Source organism: Haliaeetus albicilla, chromosome 7, assembly GCF_947461875.1.
Source record: "Haliaeetus albicilla chromosome 7, bHalAlb1.1, whole genome shotgun sequence".
Classification (NCBI taxonomy): domain Eukaryota; kingdom Metazoa; phylum Chordata; class Aves; order Accipitriformes; family Accipitridae; genus Haliaeetus; species Haliaeetus albicilla.
Genome location: NC_091489.1, coordinates 37,629,889 through 37,648,688, shown reverse-complemented (window position 1 = coordinate 37,648,688; position 18,800 = coordinate 37,629,889). Strand labels below are relative to the sequence as shown.

The 18,800-nt window shown below is 42.7% G+C and overlaps 1 protein-coding gene and 1 long non-coding RNA gene across 9 annotated transcripts in view; both read left to right on the top strand.

The window, feature by feature from the left end:
• Positions 1–2,865, top strand: part of LOC138686147 (uncharacterized) — a 113,443-nt gene extending 110,578 nt beyond the window's left edge. For both annotated transcript variants that reach the window (XR_011325504.1, XR_011325505.1), the window contains one exon: positions 871–2,865. This is a non-coding gene — a long non-coding RNA (uncharacterized lncRNA). The remainder of the gene's footprint in view (positions 1–870) is intronic.
• A 1,458-nt stretch (positions 2,866–4,323) lies between these two features.
• The window catches only part of KIZ (kizuna centrosomal protein), a 52,185-nt gene continuing 37,708 nt past the window's right edge, over positions 4,324–18,800 (top strand). For 4 of the 7 annotated variants that reach the window (XM_069787779.1, XM_069787774.1, XM_069787780.1 and 1 more), the window contains exons 1-4: positions 4,324–4,482; positions 10,023–10,085; positions 11,571–11,727; positions 17,114–17,203. In XM_069787779.1, the coding sequence (XP_069643880.1) occupies positions 4,394–4,482; positions 10,023–10,085; positions 11,571–11,727; positions 17,114–17,203 (399 nt within the window). In that variant the 5' untranslated portion in view covers positions 4,324–4,393. Of the gene's footprint in view, positions 4,483–7,274; positions 7,363–10,022; positions 10,086–11,570; positions 11,728–11,754; positions 13,248–17,113; positions 17,204–18,800 lie in introns of those variants that run through there. The other 3 variants (XM_069787778.1, XM_069787775.1, XM_069787776.1) reach the window with 3 other exon arrangements.

The window sequence follows — 18,800 nt, the reverse complement described above, 5'->3', positions numbered from 1 at the left end:
CTCACATTAAGTGAAACTCAGCTAAAATCAGAGAGGGCCCTTAATCTGTAAAAGCTCATCATTATTGTTAGGGCAGCAGTGCGGGGGGGGTGCAGTTATGCAGAAGCTATTGTGGGGAGGCTTTGTCCCAAGACACCCTACACGAGGACACCGACAATTTCTGCTTTATATGAAGAGTTTCCCGTCTTTCTGGGACCAAGTGGCATCCCCTCCATTTTCTGGCTTCAGATCAGAGGCTGTGGCAGACAATTGGCAGCAGGGACGTACCGTGCACGGGTCTATCGCTCAGGAAAACGGGCAAACCCCGTGACAGCCATCTCTGATGGCTGCAGCCAAGGGCCGGCAATGGGTGAGAGCGGCGAGGCCAAGGGTCAGACGGACAGATGATTGATTGGTGGCACCTGGGAAGAAAAAGCATGGAGCAGGTCAGAGATAAGCAGGGCAGAAAAAACTTCGGCAGAGCTGTTTGGGAAGATCCCAATAGTAGAAGCGGCAGAAACACAGGAGTTTTAACTCCAGCTTCCCTCCCGCAGCGTGAGCCCACTCCACCGTGGGCAGTGGGTCCTTGTGCGGACGCAGCTTCAGGCTGGACCAGCCCCTTGCGCGGGGCCGCAGAATCCGTCGGGCTCTGGCAGCAGGGAAGGTGCCCTGCAAACCACCACAGACCTGCTGCTGGGCGCAGCGAGGTGATATCCTTAAGCGTGGGGGCACGGGGTGACAGCTTGGCCCCCGAGCCTTCCACTGGAGGAGAGCAACACAGGCTGTCGCTGGAGGCATGCGTTGTCAGTCCCTCGCCCCCTTTTTTTCCCCTACAAAGATATATTCTTTTTCACTTTCTTCTCTTTCTCTCCTCCCTTCTTCCTCCCGCAGGTGGGCACCCTGCGGCCAGATGCTCATCACGGGGAGGTGGATTCTGCACCTTCAGGGGTACTGCTACATCTCCAGAGGAAAGCAGGATGCTAACGGCACACATGGTTTCCTCCCGAAATTAAAGAGAGTGTGTAAAGCTGTTAAGATTAGTGCACATCAATCCCTGCATTTGAATCAAGAGATACTTTCGTTTGGCAGCTATTGGGGAAAAAAACCCATCATTTCATTCAAAGTGTATTTAATAAGACAGAGGGAGACAGATTTCTTTGACAATTTTACAGCTCTTATCAGATTACGTTAAAATTAAATTAAAACAATCTAAAAGAAGTGTTAAGTACTGAAGGGAGAACACAAACAAAACACTCCTCTTTGTAGGCTTTCAGGGCTGGGGTACTGATGTTAGTTATCAGGAACGTGAGTAATAAGATTATTCTTGAGTCAATTATGAGACCATCGGTGTCAGCGCGGGGGATTGCGTCGCACGCCTGGGGCTGCGGTACCGCGGAGGGTGAGCACCGAGACAAGGGGTAGAAGGGCAAGAGGAACAAAGTGGGAGACATACTGGGGGGACCAGGCTGAGGCGCCTTGTTTCCTAATTCCTTGTTTAATAAAACATCAGGGTGTTTCACCCATTTAACACCACCAGCCCTGCCGATTACCCCAGCCCCTCCTGGCCTCTCTTCACCGCCGGGACCATTTTGCCCCAATCTTCTCAGTTTTGTCACCACGACCCCCAGCGCTCCCTCCCGGCTCCTCCCAGTTAGAGGACCCTCCGCCAACCCTTGCCCGTTTCCCGGGGGTAAGAGGTTTGAGCAAGAGATGCTGTGGGAGGTGGGCAGCCTCTCCGAGCACGCACCGCGGCAGGGAGACGCGGAGCAGCCCACCTCCCCCTCAGCAGCAGCTCCCCTGCCACGGAGCGCCCCGGAGAGCCCTGCCCCTCACATTTGCTCCGCTGTAGTCCACAACTAAAAAAAAAATACCGGGGTTGGAAAGGTCCACTGAAGAAATAAACTGTGCAGTCCTAGGAACCTCACCTCCCGCGCTGAGCTGTCAGGTGGAGATCAACCCCTTTCAACTGAAACTTGGGAATCTTGGTTTGGGAATAAGGTTTTCCGGTATGTAAATATAACATATGCTCGTAATTTTAGATAGCACTAGAAGCGTTTGAAAGTTTTGATATTATTTTAGCAAGCACAAATATTTTCAAAAGCCGTTTAGTCTTCCAGAACCAAACCTGGTATGTCACTGGTACAGGCTTAAGAAAGCCAGATTCTTTGCCTGTTTTGAAAAATAACAAATCTGTAGTATATGAAAGTGTTTTCTTGTTCAAAGGCCATATAGCCTTTGACAGTTTTCTGCATTGACAATCAGCGATGCATTCAAAATATGTGTCAGCCCGACAGAGCGCATTTCATGGCTGACATTCTGAAATAACAAGTTTTTAGTGTCTCACCTCAGTGTCAAAGGGGAGACTATTTTTTTTTTTGACGTAGGTATTAGCAATGAGAGCTGTTATGAGGGACCTTCTGGGGGAAAAAAAGGCAATTTAACTATGAAGCAACCATGAAAACCCTTTTATTTCTATTTTATCTGCCCCCATGACTGAGCAGGAACATCATGCTGATACAAAGGCTCTGGAGAAGTCTTAGTACTACAAGTGACCCTCAAGGAGGGCAGGGGGATCGTGTCTGCAGCTGAGATGCCAAAGCTCCATTTTTTTCCCCCACAAATTTTTAAAGGAAAGGGCAAGCTGTGGTGGACCTGGGTTACAAAGTCAGGATCTGGGGAAAAAATGCCCAACTGTGGAAATTTAGGCAAGCTCAGACCCAGATTTCACCTGTCTGTTCTCATGAAGATGTGAACTCGTGCTGTGGTGGACATCTCCATAACACGTCTTTACTTTCAATAAGCAGAAGAGTGGGAAAGAACAGTGTGTCTTTTATTATGAGTGTGTTTTATGTGAATTCAATAATAAAAGGCTCCCAAATCTGCAAATCCTTTGCCTATGCGTTTTCTTGAGTAGGTAAGCTCTTGCATGAGCTAAAGCCATCCATATCTTAGTGAGCCATTTATTTATAGCGGATATGCAAAGGCTAAGCCAGACAGCAGCTATGGTTATTCGAGTGACAGAAGCTAATTTGGGGACTGTTAAGTACCGCTACATCAATTCAGCAAAGCTTTTTACTTTACATTTAGATTTGGTTTATCCCAGTTTGAGGATGAGGGTGTTGAAAAACACTAGGAACGCTGTCGCATGACACCGAAACCTGGCAGAGGAGCCCCCACCCGCAGGATGGGGCCGCCCCCGCGGCAGCCCAAAAGCTCATTCTGATGTTCCTGCGCCTCCCAAATCCCCGGCGCTGGCACGTGGCTTGAGCCGTGTCCTCAGCCGTGCCGTTACTCTCGCAACTACAGCCGATGCTTTCACGTGGCAGTTGTTGGGCAGAAGTTCTAATGAAGGGTAATTATGATGATGATCTCGTACTAATTGCGTAGTGATTGCTGTTCTAATTATGCTTAAGCATTTCATAGCTATCCGCAATTTTGTCTATTGATGTAGAATTTCTTCTCCTTAAAGTTAAACACTCTCAGGGTATTTGAACTTTCTTTATTGGGGCACTGGAATTTAAGCACTAATTTGGCAGCTTCCTTTCAAAGGGACCCAAGTTTTTATCTGAAAATGAAAAAAAAAAAAAAGTTTCTACTTTGTTTACCAGCTGGAGATGTAAACACAGGGTTTGTCAGGGCCGGTCCAGTGCTCGCTCAAGGCGGTGTGGCTTTTTCCACTGCCCGATGGATTTTGGCGAGAGGACGTTGACGTGCTCTGCCAGCTAGACAAAGGGGCGATTCAGAGGAGGAGGAATCGGGGACTTTTAGTCTGATGTTTGATTGCTGTACAAATGGAAAGAGGCCATTTGCATTTTCCGGTTAGTTTTTTCCGGAGAATCATGGCGTGCAACCAACTCAGTAAAACCAACTATTAAAGGGGGGCCCTGTTACCGCAGCTGTCCAGCAGCTCCCCATTATTTTTTGAATTAATGTCCTGGCACCTTGCAAAGTCCCTATTCCCCCCCCTTTTCCAGGGACACGGAGATCGCTGCCTCACCCAGGGCTACCGAACAGGCCGGGGCCCACTTCTCCTCAACGCCCGCCCGGTGGCTGGGCTGGGCGCCGCAGCCATTGCAACTACTGTCGTAATGCCTAAATGAACAGGTTTAGTAATACGCCTCCCTGCCACGGCTGCCGGTGCGTGTCTCTGTACGTACAGGCACGCAGCGGGCGGCTGCCCCGCCGGGCGGGAAGGAAGGAAGGCAGGAAGGAAGGCGGGAAAGCGGGAAGGCGGGAAGAAGGAAGGCGGGGCGCCCCGCCCCCGCCCCGGCCCCGCCCGCGCCTCAGGGCGGCGGAAGACCCCGCCCCCGTCCCCGCGGCAACGCGCGCGGGGAGGGGGAGGGGCTTCCGGGGCGGGGCCGGCGCGGTGCACGGCGGGAGCCGTCGCTTTGGCCACCGGCGTAAACAGGGCGGCATGAGCGGGCCCGGCCCGGCGGCCGCCGCCGGTTCCCCCCGGGCCTGCTGCGAGGGGCTCGGCGGCCTCCTGCGGCGCCTCCGCGACAGGTGAGGGGACCCCACGCCCCCTTCGCTGCGTCCCGCTGCCCGGGAGCGGCGGCGCCGGGCCGGGCCGGGCCGCTGCGGGCCTCCGGTGAGGCCTCGCCCCCCTTCCCCGGCGGGGCTCTGCCGTCGGGTAAGGGGCCGGGAGGGGAGGGCGGCACCCGCGGGTTCCTGTCAGCCTCTCCCCGGCCGGCGCGCCCGCAGGCCGCTCTCCTGAGGGGACCGGCCGGCGTGGGCCGGCTCCCGGGTCTCTGCCCCGCGGCGAGGGGAGGCGGGCTCTCGCCTTCCCGGGAACGCAACAGTGCTGCGCCCCGGGAGAAACGAAATGGGGTTCGTGGGGTGCTTTGGGGGGATCTTTACAGCAGGGGGCTTTCTCCGGGGAGGGGGGAGTAGCCTGAGGTCCCCAGCAGCGTCTCAGAGGGGGCACTTCTGTCACCTCCTTCTGCCTTAGCATCTTCCTTCGGCCGATTACGTGCTGGCGGAGGCGTGTGTACTGAAAGCTAGCTTATTGGTAACGCCCGATTTCGATATTTTCCCTCGTTGTGCTGTACGACCTCCGTATTAGCCTGTTGGGTGACTTCTGAAAGCACTGAGGACCTCTTACCCCTTGTCTGAGAAGTTCTCTTGCAGTGCTTCTGGCGACATTTACAAAATTACTTCAAGCAAATAATATGGATGCTGGTATTTCAGAGCTGGCTAGTTGATGAAAGGGTGTGTACAGATGTTTCCTCTACAGGCATCTTTTTAATCTTTAAGAAAAGTTATTGTAAGTGTTTCAGTTTGTGGGTGTTTCAGGGGGATCTGACTTCAGGAGAAAAGCAAGTGTAGGTGGTGATGCAAGCTTTCTGAAGGGGCTTTGGCTTGAGGGATCTCAATCACCGGTCAGTTCCTCTGAAGCTGTGTGCAATTAGTGATGCTCCCTGCCTGTTACTCACTGCAATAACTACAGTAATTGGTGTCAATTAGCGGGTGTTTTTTCTGGCCAGAGGAAGTCTCTCGAGATCATTTGTGGTATACTGTTATGAAGTTGTTTTCTAAGCAGTACCTGTTTTCTGTCTAATACAGAAGACTTTGATTTTCTGGGTCTCATGCTAGCTACAGTACTGTATTAGCTTTATACATTAACTAATACACACAGTTAGCCGAAATAACACCACCACGGCTGTGATAATCTGAACTTGCATTTAGATACTGCTTTGACGAAAACGCTGTGTGTATCTTCACTAATATCCTGTTCTGGTCTGGAAGACCGCTGGCAAACAAAACAGGAATAATTTGCTGTTTAAAAGTCTGGATAAGAATATACACAGTATATTTTTATTGTATAGAAATTATTAAAGATGTGGGCCCTAGATATGGAAGACACTTTATCTAAATTGTGGTGTTAGAAAGTGCGGGGAGAGGGCAGATTAAAATCTGAGTGTTCTAGACGGTGTGCTGCTTTAAACTATGTCTTTACGTGCAGATGTCCCTCGTGTTAGGAGTAGAGATGTCTGGCGCTTCCCAAGAGCCTGGTCTGCGTGAAGTTTGGTCACCTCTTTTATAGCCTCTCTGTTGTCTGAGCTAGGGCTGAGCTCATGCTGCAGGACTGGACTTCCCTTCTTCAGCTCCTCTGAAACCTCTGGGAACATCATACATTTCAGACATCAGCTCCTCTAATTCAGTTGCACCAAAAGATTCAGGAGTTATTTGGGGAAGGGGCATTACAGGCAGACAGACAGAATGATTGTATAAGCTGTGCTTCCTTTGGAGACCCAGCTTAACAGGTCTTGTGATAATAAATAAATATTTTCTACCTGCCACACTTCTATTGTGTGTACTTTAAAATACAAAATAAAAGATGTATTTGCACTTGGTGGTGTTGACACACAAGGAGTAATTTTTATGCCAGAGTGCAAGTTGTATGCTGCTGTTGCCTCTGGAACAGTGCTGCAGAGGCAGTTGCCTCTTCAGAATTTCTCGGAAGTGATACCTTTTATCTAAACAACTTTTTAAAGTGAAAAATATAAAAACTTTTGTTAAATCACTGGAGCTTTTTAAGCCCTGCTTTGGAATTCTGCACCAATCTAATCCAAGTCGCCTGTTCTAGGACCTGAAGTACCCAGCAGCTGTTTCACTCCTGACTGCAGTCCTGCTTTCAGTTTGCAGTTGTGCTTAAGCAAACAATGAGCCACTACTAAGCAGCCGTATGTGCAAGGGCTTGAATATGGTGGAGGAAGCTGCTGCTTGGTTATGTCCCCCATCTGACTCTTGGTGAACTAGAAGGGAGTTCTCATGGATATTTCTTTTCCACCTGTTCTCATAAATCTGTTTTTTCCTTAAGTACTTGAGTTCTGAAGTGCTTGAGAAATTAGCCACCAGATATTAAGCTTCTGATCAACAGTCAGCACGGACTGCCTTAACACTTGTGCAAAAACCCCATAACTGTACCTTAAATTCCATGTTAGACTTTATTGGATGTGCTTTATTTCTTAATGCTGGTACTTTGTCCAGTCTGAATATAAAAATTACTGTATGCGTAGGTCCTTGTACGGTGGTCAGTGGTATCTGTGTTATGGGCAAAATTATAAAGAATTAGGTTTGAGGTGTCTAAGATAATAAGTGAGATGGGGCAGAGAGTTTACCTTCTGTGTTTTATACAGACCTGACCATGTTGTGATTACTCAGCACTTAATCTTCGGTGGTTGCTGGTGAGAAAGGCAGTGTTTCAGCGGTGTGGGCGAGGAAGTAAATAAATTACATAGTTAAGTGCTGTACTTAACACCGTGACTAACGTTGCAATTGGCTTCGCTTTTCAGACAGTGAGGCCAGATGCTTCACGCTAAGGGTGATTTGCAGTAAACCTGTACAAATACGGAGATGTCCTGAGCAGAGGATGTAAACCAGGTAGGATTATTAGTTTCAGAAATATGTGCTGGTATCAGCTGTATGTAGACGATGGTTCTAAACAGGCCCCCTCTAACCCGCCCAGGGGACCAGCGCAGTTGCTAAGGCTTGAGCAGGCTCTGGCCAGGCTCCAGGCTAGTAAGGTGGATGCAGCTCAGTGCTCAACAGTTGATTTAATGTCAGGCTGGTGTAGAAAAACAACTGTAAAAATAACATTTCTTACTTTTATGGGAAAATTGCATTGTGTCCAAGTGTTGCGCAATTTTCTATGTACTTATCTCAACAGGGTATCATGACAGGAGTACTGTTATTCCTACATTATGGATGCGGAACTGAAGCACAAAGAGACTAAGGCCTGGTATCTCAAAAAATACTGAGGCATCTTAGTCCTGCTGGTTTAAATGGGAGGTGAGGGATCAAATATCACTACAGATCGATGCCTGGTGAAATGCCAGAGATTAGAGAGAGCTTGTGGTTGACCAGGGAATTTAATTCTGCTCTCAAATCCCAGACTAACACTCTTTCTCTGTAGACTGAAGGTTCAGGGTTGTTTGAAAATGAGCTGCCTGGGTCCTTAAAAAGTTCTGAAGTGTGCTATTTTTGCCCATTTAAGAAAAAAGTTGATAACTGACTGTTTGCACCATTTTAACCTAATGCAAAACTGTGCGAAGAAATAAAATTTTCAGGCAGAGGGCTTTGGTTTTCCATGTAAAAAAGGAGGTGGTGGTGCAATGGAGTGGCCAGAATGATCCCTGTACTGCTTCAAGCTTCATTTCTGTCACTGACACAAAGAAACTCTCCTGGAACCTTGGCAGAATCTGGGCAAGCAAATCTACAAGTAAAGTCTTGATTGCCTCTAATTCAGTGCTTGGATGGGGCTGTGTTGCAAAACAGCATAAGCTGTGTGGTAACCATTCCAGGCATCCATAATGACGATGCTCAAATGCTGAGAGGTTCTTACCTGATGTTTTCTATACTGCTTTGTTTTGCCTTGAGAAGACCTTACTTGTATATTCATGTGCTGTCTAAATAGCTGTAGCAGACTAATGAATGGGATGCTGAAAAACCACACTGGTAGAAAGGAAACGATCTTTCAGGAGCTAAGGAATGTGATGTTCTACCTGTGGTATCAGAGAATGAGGAATAGGATTGGAGCCAATGGCTGTTCGCATCCATCGGCTTTTACATCCATCAGGATATCGGTGTTCTTTATTGAGTCGTGAAAATTACTTCTAGAAGTGTAAAAACAAGATCTTGAAATCTGCTTTTGCTTAGCTGTCCATCATGTAAAAGGAAATTGAAAGGATGAGATCCCAGATGAAGCGTGGCTTTTAAATTGCATACATGACATGAAAACCTAATCTTGTTTCAGACAGTGGCAGGATCAGATGGGTAAAATGGATGCCTTGATCTCTCAGACTAAGAAGCAGAAAGGGTTTTTTTCCTTGCTTGCTTCTGTGCAGGGCAACTGGGAGGAGGCAAACGTGTGTGGCTATGACATGGACGCGTTTGTAGGGGAGTGCACAAATCCATAGATAAGCGTGCCTAGCCACATGGGTGCATGCAGTCTCACGTATCTGCCCATATCACTTACACATGTACAGCCTTCCTGCCTAATAAGAATTTGAGATTATTTTTTAATAAGCAACTTAGGGTACTTGCTTTGATTGTTGCAGGGTTTGTAATGTGAATCTACTGGAAGCCTCTGTCTTATCAATTGATTATTCTATTTTTTTTGCTCATGGGATGGTTGCTCATCTTCAGATGCAATTTGTAATCATTAAATAACATCAGCTTTACTCTTTGCTCTTCCTGAAAATAGATTCTCTTTGAAATAGATTGTAGGTGAGGTATGAAGTTCATTCTCAAGCAATCTGATCATCCCCATGGGCCTATAGCCTTGCATTGCTTTTGGCAGATACGTATGGCCCCATAGCATTTTCACAACCATAAATATTTTTGATGGTTACTTGTATTTGTTACCCTTTAGTAAGTTCTGGGCAGTAGTGGTAGCATATCTCTAGATGTACTTGCCTTTAATGTGTAAGTGTGAAATATGTACTTGCTTTTAAGTTCAAATTGTTAAATAAAATACTTGGATAGCACATTGGGTCTGTAAGCCAGGGAAGAGTTGGGATTTCTTTGAAATCTATTTTTATGTGTTGATACATCCTATGAGAAGTTCTGGGGAGCTGTCCTTTTGAACAAGTTCAGCAAAGTATTTCCTGCATTGAAAGTGGACTGCTGTTGGACTTGGAGTGGGAAGAAAGGGAGAGATGAACTCATGGATTGCCAGTCCCAGGGTTTAGAGCCCTTCCTGGAGCTGCTGGAGAAGGGACTTGAAACAGCAACTTAAGCTGGGCAGAAGTCTGGCTTTTTGGTGGTCTTGTGTGGGTGTATACATGTTCAGGCATCTCTTCCCTTTAAAAACAACCTAGCTCTTGTTCCAATGAGGAACAAAGAGAAAAGTAAAAGCTTTGACTTTTTTTTTTTTGTGATAAGCTTGGCTGGCAGGTCAATCTGTAAGACTGCCGATCTAGCAAAAATGTGCTCTCTGCTCTGAAAAGGTTGTGCTCTGTAAAATGCTTGCTTTCTTGCATTTTGAGAATTTAAATTGTGAAATAGTTTTGCCTTACTGTATGTTGTTTGTTTTCTTCCAGTGAAGCCAAAAGGCTGGAATTAGAAAGAAAACTGATGGAATACAAGAAGTCTGATGCATACCTGTAAGCCTATTTAAAAACTTCTCAGAAGTTATTTTAGTTACAGAGACTTAGGTATCATGGAATGTTTTTAGAATGTTATCTTGAAGGGGTTTTTGATAACAAATTTATATTCGTATGTTAAGTGTAATGTAAGATTCATGTCTCCCAAGTTATTGATGAAATAACTTCAGTAACATAACTACCTTATTCTATTAATATGGAAGCGTTACTGTCTTAGTCATAACTAACATGCAGGTTGGTTTTATGCAACTTTTACAAAATCACTGTAGCATAGTTTGTGCTAGAAAGTCCTAGGGTCTTATAAAGTCTGAAAGTTTTAGGAAGTCCTAGAGGATATTCTAGGTTCTGGGCCTGCTTCTTGGATTGTTTCTGCATTATCTGTTTAATGCAAATTACATATACAGTCTGTTTACAAAAAAAATAAAAAATCCAAACCCTAAACAACAAACCAAAGCAAAAAAACCAAAAACCAAACAACAACAACAAAAGAGGGCTAAAGTATGTCTCATCCAATGTTCTGTTCTTTTCCCCAGATGTGTTTTGTAAAGCTCATAGAGGTGACTTTTCGACTTTTCTGTCTTGACTCAAGCGACTGAGGGCTAGGTGCAGTAATGGCCAATCCCTTAGGAACTCCTCTTCTGAAAGAGGGCCTTTAGATTAGAAAAAGGTGTAAATTAAAGAAAAAAGTTGCCTGAATGGGTAGGGAAGCATCACATGTACTTTGTTTTTTGTTTTTATTTGATGTTTTTTAGTCTAACAGGTTTTGAACTGAAGTTTCTCTGAAAATATTGCCAGCTTGGGGGGATTTAGGTTGCAATTTCACTACTGATTTAAGCAGACCTGTAGGCACATTGAGACCAAAATATGCTCTTTACTGCCTCTGGTTCACATTTTCCCTTTGTGTGGCTGCCCTGTAATCAGAGAAGAAAATAGGTCAGGCTGAAAGTGAATCTGTTTTTTTGGGTGGGTGAGAACTGGTTTGGCTGGATTACTCTTGGCCTAATTTGCCACGTGGCCACATAGCAGATAGTATTGGCACAAAAAAGAAAGGCTTGGAGTGAGATGCCCCTTTTGGTGGCAGCACGGATTTAGGTTGGCTTAAAGCAGTTGTGAAACGGCAGCGTTAATGTGACAATTTGTATGACTTTCAGAGCACGTTCTTCTAAATGCAATTTTCATTTTGATTTAATGTAAGTGACTAAAACATAATCCATTTAAAACAAATTTACAAGCGTTTTTTAATAGACTTATCCTTTTGAACACCCAAACCCCTGTTTAAATCTGAAGTTATATAGCAGACATCCTGTCGGTTGTATAATGTAGCTTTGGACAGTTGTGCAGAAGAATGTGTCTACTCCTTTTTGGGGGCTGGGGGGGGCAGCTCCTACGTAAGTGTTAGTATGTCTGTGTCTGAGGAAAAGTGATTGCAATAGATGCATTTGTTTTATTTTCATACCCTAAGTACAGTTTCTTTTTCCCCTGTAGAATGAAACTAAAATACATGAAGCTGAAAAAATACCTGAAAGAAATAGATGAACGACAAAAAGGAGCTCTACTGCGAAACCAGGCCTTTCTAAAGCAATTCGACCAATTTGAAGCTCATATGAAAACTTCAAGTTCAGAGATGATTCAGAAGATGGAAGTAACTTTCTATAAGACTTAATACGTTAGTGTTTACTGTTATTACAGGGTTGCTAAATTGGCTTTGTCTGAGTATTATACACATGAAGACTTCAGATGTTAGTGAAACCTCATTATATGTTTTGGAGTGCTTAAAGTGGTAATGTTTGGGAATTTGAAATGAACCCAAACTCTGCTAATATATGATGTAATACACCCTACTGTAGCTGCAGGGGTAGTCAGCGACACTTCACAGAACTCTACATTTGGTCCACAGTAAAGTGCCCTGTGCTTCTGAGTCTCTTGGAAGCAAGGGAGAGCTGAGATCAAAAAATGTGGAAATGGATCATGTGTTTGGGGTGTTAGTGATAAGATAATAAACCAGTGATATCTAGGTTAGGACAAAAAGGCGGCTTGAGTTGTAAAATGTTCATAGAGACTTTGTTATAAACCAGTATTTCAGTAAGGCTTTTATTACTTAAAAGTACCCGCATATATTTTGTGGAAGTAATTTCAGAACATATTTTTCATGTTGCTGGTGTGAACACCCTAAATAGCCATAGTTAGTCTTGCCCCTGCTTATTGCTCCATCTTCATCAGCAGAGGAAGTGTAAGAGTAAATAACTTCTGTTACAACAGATTATTGCATTTGAACTATCGGGACTAAATCTGAGCTCAAATGAGGTCACAGTTCTATTACTAAACAATCAACTAGCAATACTTGAACAGTGCTAAGAGAAAAAAACCTACTTCCTCCAGTATCCTATTGCATCACTCCTAACTTTGCTGTTGGTAATGTTTTTGCATGTACTCAGAGAGGTTTGATTCATCTGCCTTCAGAGTTGGGGAAGTTGTGAACTTTCCTTCTGGGCTGGTAAAGCCAAGCCCAAGGAGTGTTTCATTACCTTGTATGCTTGAGCTGTGTGTCATAACTGACATGGTAGGAGTGTGGTAGTACCAAATAACCACTTTTAAAAGAGCCGATACCCCACAGAATATACTTCTTGTTGTCTTCTTTGTAGCATCTTTGTTATCAAAGATGACCGCAAGCATGCTGCTCTTTCTCATAGCCTTGACTGGTGTCAGCTCAAAGGTCTACATTTGCAAAAGGGGTCTTATTACTGACTTCACTGAATGTCATCAGTTTGAGAGCTTGTGCTGGGATGAATTAGCCTTACAAAAGAGGCTGTTGAACTAATACATGCCTGTTCTGGTTTTAAATGATTAATTTCTTAAAAATTACCACAACAGGTAGAAAACATGCATGGTCACTACATTTTAAAAGAAAGAATAAAAGCTCTCATGAGGACAAATGAAAGTGACCATTCAACAACTACATTAGCCATCCTCTGCTATTTGTTCTGCCTGTTTCTGTTGTTTTGGTCTGTAATTCTCATTGTGGAAACAGTTGTCAAAAGTCAGCTTGACTCTGCAGTGTTTTCCTTCTGGAGAAAAGTATTTGTCTTCTGGCAAGCCCCTATTAGAATATCTCTCCCTGTGATGATTAGAACTGATAACCAAATGGGGATTTCTGTACCTCCAGTAAGTAGTCAATCTACCTTAATATCATAAAATAGTATGGGAGAAAAAAGTTGTGGAAGTGGAAAAAAAACCCCAAACATTTATAGTAGTTCCATTTCTGTTGAGATAAAAAGATCAGTTACCACTAGGCCTGAAATGCTATGATTTTTTTTTTTCCCCCATGCTGAAGTAAATTTGATGATTCTCTTAATTTTCCAGCCTTTCAAACCCTCATTTGCAAATGTGAACAGACTTTTTGCTTTTCCTGTTTAACCCTATTGGGTAAATGGCTTCAGTCTTTTCCTTATGGTTATGTATCAGTAATGCTATTTGTAGGTTTAAGAGTTGCATTTGTATTGCTTTTTTTATAATTAGTGCAGAAATAAAATGAAACTCGTACTAGTAAATAGATTCTTAAATCCATATTTAAGGTTATATAATACGATTTTTTTATCATAACTCATGACTGAAGTACTTTCAGTTTAATAGGCTACTATATATAAGAAAAAGCCAAGCTTTGAGGATTTTTGAATCATATTATTATGTTGTCTTGCTCTTCACTGAAGAACAATTTGGGATGTTGCAAAATAATATAGTTTGGTAATGATCTCAGAGGTACTCGTGCCACTAATACATGGAGTCAGATTTTGGGGGAGGTAAAATCTGGGAAGGAAATGTGTTTATATCTGTTTTCCAAGAGCAGTAGTATTCTTCAGAAATATTTGGCAGGGGCTATTTCTGTCCCTCTGCCACTCCCGTTTTTAACTTGCTGGAAGAAAGGAGGGAAGGAAACAAATTAGTTGAGGCATTTTAAGCCCCTGTGATGTGGTACTGACACAACACTTACTTTTGTGTGGCTGTCTAGAACTCAGTTGTGATTGTTCTTATTTCTCTGAAATGCAATTTGAATTAAAACAGGAACAGTGTTCTACAGAGTGTACTGTTCCCCCCTCTCTCTTCTGTTCAGGGGCACACAGAGCTTGTTCTGAGACAGTAAAACTTAGACTGGGGTCCTCTTAAAAGGAGGTGTCTAAAAAGCCAGGGTCCAGTTTCCAAAAAACGTGAACTTGCAGCAGCACCCTTGGGTGACAGTGGTACAGGACTGAAAGAAAAATGTGGGGTAGCTGAGGTGCTCAGATGCAGCAAGTATATGAAAAGAAATACGTAAGTACTTCTGAAAAAAGCTAAGAGGAGGAAAGAATCAGGCTGCAACATAAAAACAGGGGGAGCGGAAGGGGAAAAAGCATAAAATGATGTAGAAGTTTGAAAACAAACAAGCAAACCTTACTGTAAAATAGTTTTGGAAACTTTTCTCTTAATATGCTCTGGAAACACCACAGTAGGAAGTGTTTTTAGAGCTTAGCCTGAAATAGGGATGTAGAAGCAGTAATGGTTTTTGGTTTTTGTTTTGGTTTTTGGTTTTTTTTCCTACTGTCTGGTTTGGCTTTCACTAGCTGCATCACAGTAGACTGCACAGTATGCAGTTCTTATGTTAGAAAAGTTCCTTTCTTTCAGCAGATAAATATATGACCTGAAGTGTGAGCCTTTGTCCTTTCTAAAAATCTTTGGTCCTTTTAACTATGGATGTTAATGTTAATGCAATGTCTAGTCCTTTTTGAATCCTCATAAGCCTTTTGTCAAATCAGTATTATGTGACAACAAGCCCTACAGAGTAATTTTGTACTGTGGCTAAAAAAAACCAACCAAAGAAAAAAAAAAACCCCTAAACTTTATTGTTTTAAAATTAGTTGTCTTTGATTTCACTGAAGATCTCCTTGCTTTTTTTATTAAGAACAACAACAACTAGCTGGCCTCAGACAACTCTCCCCATGTTTGCTGTAACTTGCAACGTATTAACCCTGCATTCCGTTGTTTGTATGAGAGTAAACAGTCCCAATCTCTGCTTTTCTCTGATCATGTGGAAGATTTTTATGTATGGGATTTGAGATGGGGTGATGAGGCCGGTTTGTGTTGATGAATGCTCCCTCTGAAAGGCTAGTAGGTTTGCAGGTCCATTTCCTATTTGGGAGGTGCTGTCCTTGACTTCAGCGTACAGAGCGGGTGATTTGGGGGGGTGTTAGCTGATCTCCCTGCCTTTGGAAGTAAGGAAGCTCTCTGGAAAAGATGCAGCTATCTCTTTTGGTGGTAATTGATTTCCACTCTAATAAACCAACGGGCTCGCTAACATCCCATGGTTGCATGCCCATGTTAATAAATTCCTCGCACAACTATAGCCCAGCTAGTGCCTGGTAATTCTTTTAAACCTATTGGGTCTGGTGACATTCACAGAGCATCTTTTCCTTGCTTCAGCTTAGTAACATACAGCTAAGAGACTGTCCCTGGGGGGGTGTGTGTGTGTGATTTTTGCCCCCCCCCTTTCTTCTTTTTTTCCTTTTTAAATTTTTTGTTTTTCATTTTTATTTAAAGCAGAGCAGGACTGGGGGTATGTTGTGATGCTAGGTTTCCCCTGTTGTTTTTAAGGATTATTTTTTTCTGAGCAACCCTAACGTACACCAGTTTGACTAGTGGTAGGTTGTTACACTGGTGTGAGTCAGTTGTGCCATGGTTGATCTGCATGCAGGGTTTTCGTTCATTGCTTCCATTTTGATGTTTCTATGCCATCCATTTTATTTTTGCCCAGTTAGACTTATTTTTTTCTGAGCTGTCGAACAAAGCACAGATTACACATCCCCTATGCTACAGTTATGGAAAGCCCCCTTGTTGTGGATTGCATAAGAATTATGGAGCATGTAATCATTTAATCTATCATGGAAGTACACAGAAAGAAATTATTACTATTTTCTCTTTTTTTTTTCAGAGAGAGAGAATGCCCTTTAGGGGTGCTTTATCATAACTATGTCCACAGTTTATTATATGGCTATAGCTGACAAAACTTCTTTTGTTTCTGAAAGATTCACTTTTTTTCCCTGTGTGTGTCTGCAGTTTGTTTAGTAATTTTTGGGAGTATAAGTACATTCACTTAATATTTCAGGAAAATCCAGTAGTTACATTTGAGTTTATTTTAAGCATCTTTAATTCTCACGTGGTTAGTTTTTTGTTTCTTAAAATTTCATGTTTACAATTTTACGAACAGCTTCTATTACCTGGGCAATAGCGGACTTGCTGAATGTACCATTGGAGTGAAGTGCAGAGCTGGTTAAGTTAATTGTTTTAAAGATTTATTTTCATGCATATTACCTGATGCAGAATAGGTACTGAAGTGCTTTCATTCAGGGCCGATGTAACTTGTTATTGGGGTTTACAATTACTAACAAACAGGATTAATTATAGGTGCTGCATGTGCTTGGCTTTTAAGCAGTAGTCCTCCTATGAATGCATTACATTTGGTCAATTAAACAATGTAGTGGAGGTGAAGACGGTTTATGCAGTTGTTTGTTAGTAACACTACAGCAAGTTGCCTTTCATACTGGGTTGCTCTTTGTAACATCTGCCATATATTTTTCCTTATAATAGCTCAATGAGTTGTGAGATGATGTATGTAAAACAAATTCTAAAGCTCATTTCATCCCAAAGCCGCGGAGTCATTGTCTGGTTACAGCAGAAATAATTTGGCATTACAAATACTAGTTGGGATGAAATAAATTTGAGTCAACAAGTTACTACTATTTTGTAGGATTCTAAATTATGTGAATGAATAAATGTGTATTAAAAACCTGCAGAAGATTGTGTACAGGCCATGTCATTTGTTCAGGGGGGTGGAAAAATTAGGAGAAAATGGGATCTCTGGCTCTTCAAATATAGTCCAAGTAAAAAATGCTGCTGGGACATTACATTTAAAAGTGCACAATTTGTAAAGTAATATTTGTTGAGTTGTGGTTTGGGGTTTTTGGCCTTCAGTTTTACGTAATGGATTTGTTCACATTTAGGAATGGTATGGAAGAGAAATTAAAAGCGTGTTATCACGTCAAGAAGGTAACTTGTCAGCAGAAGGTGACGTGGAAGAATACAACGAGCAGGTAATGTCAACGAAGTGGGGGGAAATGTGTTTTATTACATTGATGTGCTTTCCTCTCAGCTGCTGCATGAAGAGGCAGGCATTGCTAAGCAGTCTTTGCGTGGGGATTTTTGTTGTGGCATTTGTAGTGTGAAATATTGTTTAGTGCCTGAGTGAAGTAGAATAACCTGGGTAAAAAGTGCAATTATTTCAACCAAAGAACTAGAATTATAAAAGGGGGGAGAACTCTAACTGTTTATATTCATCTTCTTGTTGGTTTTTATAATTCCTATGCCGAATAGTGTGAAAATGGTCTTGACTGAGGAGGAAGTATTCTTAATGAATGATATTTTTAAAAATGCAGCAGTCGATTCATATGGTATATGTATAATTTTGTGCGTTTTGACCTTTTCTCAGAGGAAGCAAAAAGAGATTGCATATCTAAGTAACAGACAAAAAGACTGACAAGGAATACTTAAATATATTCTGCTATATATCTGCAGTAATGCAGGCTTCTAATCCCTCCTCCTATCTCCATATAAATGATACAGTTCAAGACCATAGCTGTTTTCTTCACTAAAAGCAGTAAAGCTCTTTTAGATGAAATGTCTAAAAACATCTTGTAATAACTTGGAGCATGCTGGCAAGAGTAGTCACTTGTGACTATGTGTGAAACCCCCTCAGCTAGTCGATATTGTAATAAGCAAAAACGGTAGCATCACTCCATTATTCAGAAAAGCCAACAGCATGCTTGTCCCTTAGGCTACAGCATTCATTAAGAAAAGCTTACTGGGCTGAAAGCTGGAAACAGATGATAACGGGATATGATTTTCATATTTAATGCATTCCTTGGAAGAGTATGTGTGCTGCAGATTGATAGAAGAATCAACTGCTACTTTACTAAAAGACTTTCTAGTTTGCCCTATAGCTACCGATGGAATCATTCAGCCAAGAAATTAACTTTTTCTCCTTTTACCTGCTTTATATATCTGCTAAGCAGGCTGCCTGGCTGCCAGGCTGCCAGTAAATGTTATTATGCAGTTAAATGTTTGGTATTTAAGACTCTTATCAGAAAAGAAACAGAGGCCACACTATTTTGTTTTTATAGTAGGAGGAAGGTTTTCAGTTTTCTTTCTTCAGTGCATTAGCAGTCGTTAATCTGAGTTTATAGGAAGTTTTCCCAATAGATTAAAAAGTTAAAAACCTTGAATTTAGAGCATTCTTTAAACTAATATACAAAGCAATGAACCCGAGCAACCTTGACCTATATAAGCAGGCCTCCAGCAGTTTGCGAATTACGTTTTTAATTCAGACGTACATGAAAAGGTAAGTTGATTTTTGAATGCTAGATTCTTCAATTAAAAGCAGTCAGTGTAGGAGACATGATTTCTAACCTATGGAAAAGTTTACATAAGTGCTAGAACATCAAAGGCTTGTGGTGTGACTTAGATTTTTAAAAACTGTTAGCAGGTTTTGGACAGTACAAGAACTTGGTGCGTACCCAAATGTCACTTTATGTTGAATTACAGTTAATAGCTTGACTGCGGACTCTTTCATCCCCTGTCGCCTTCTTTCTTCTTCCCATCTCCCTCCTTAAATACAAAGGTAACTTCAACTAA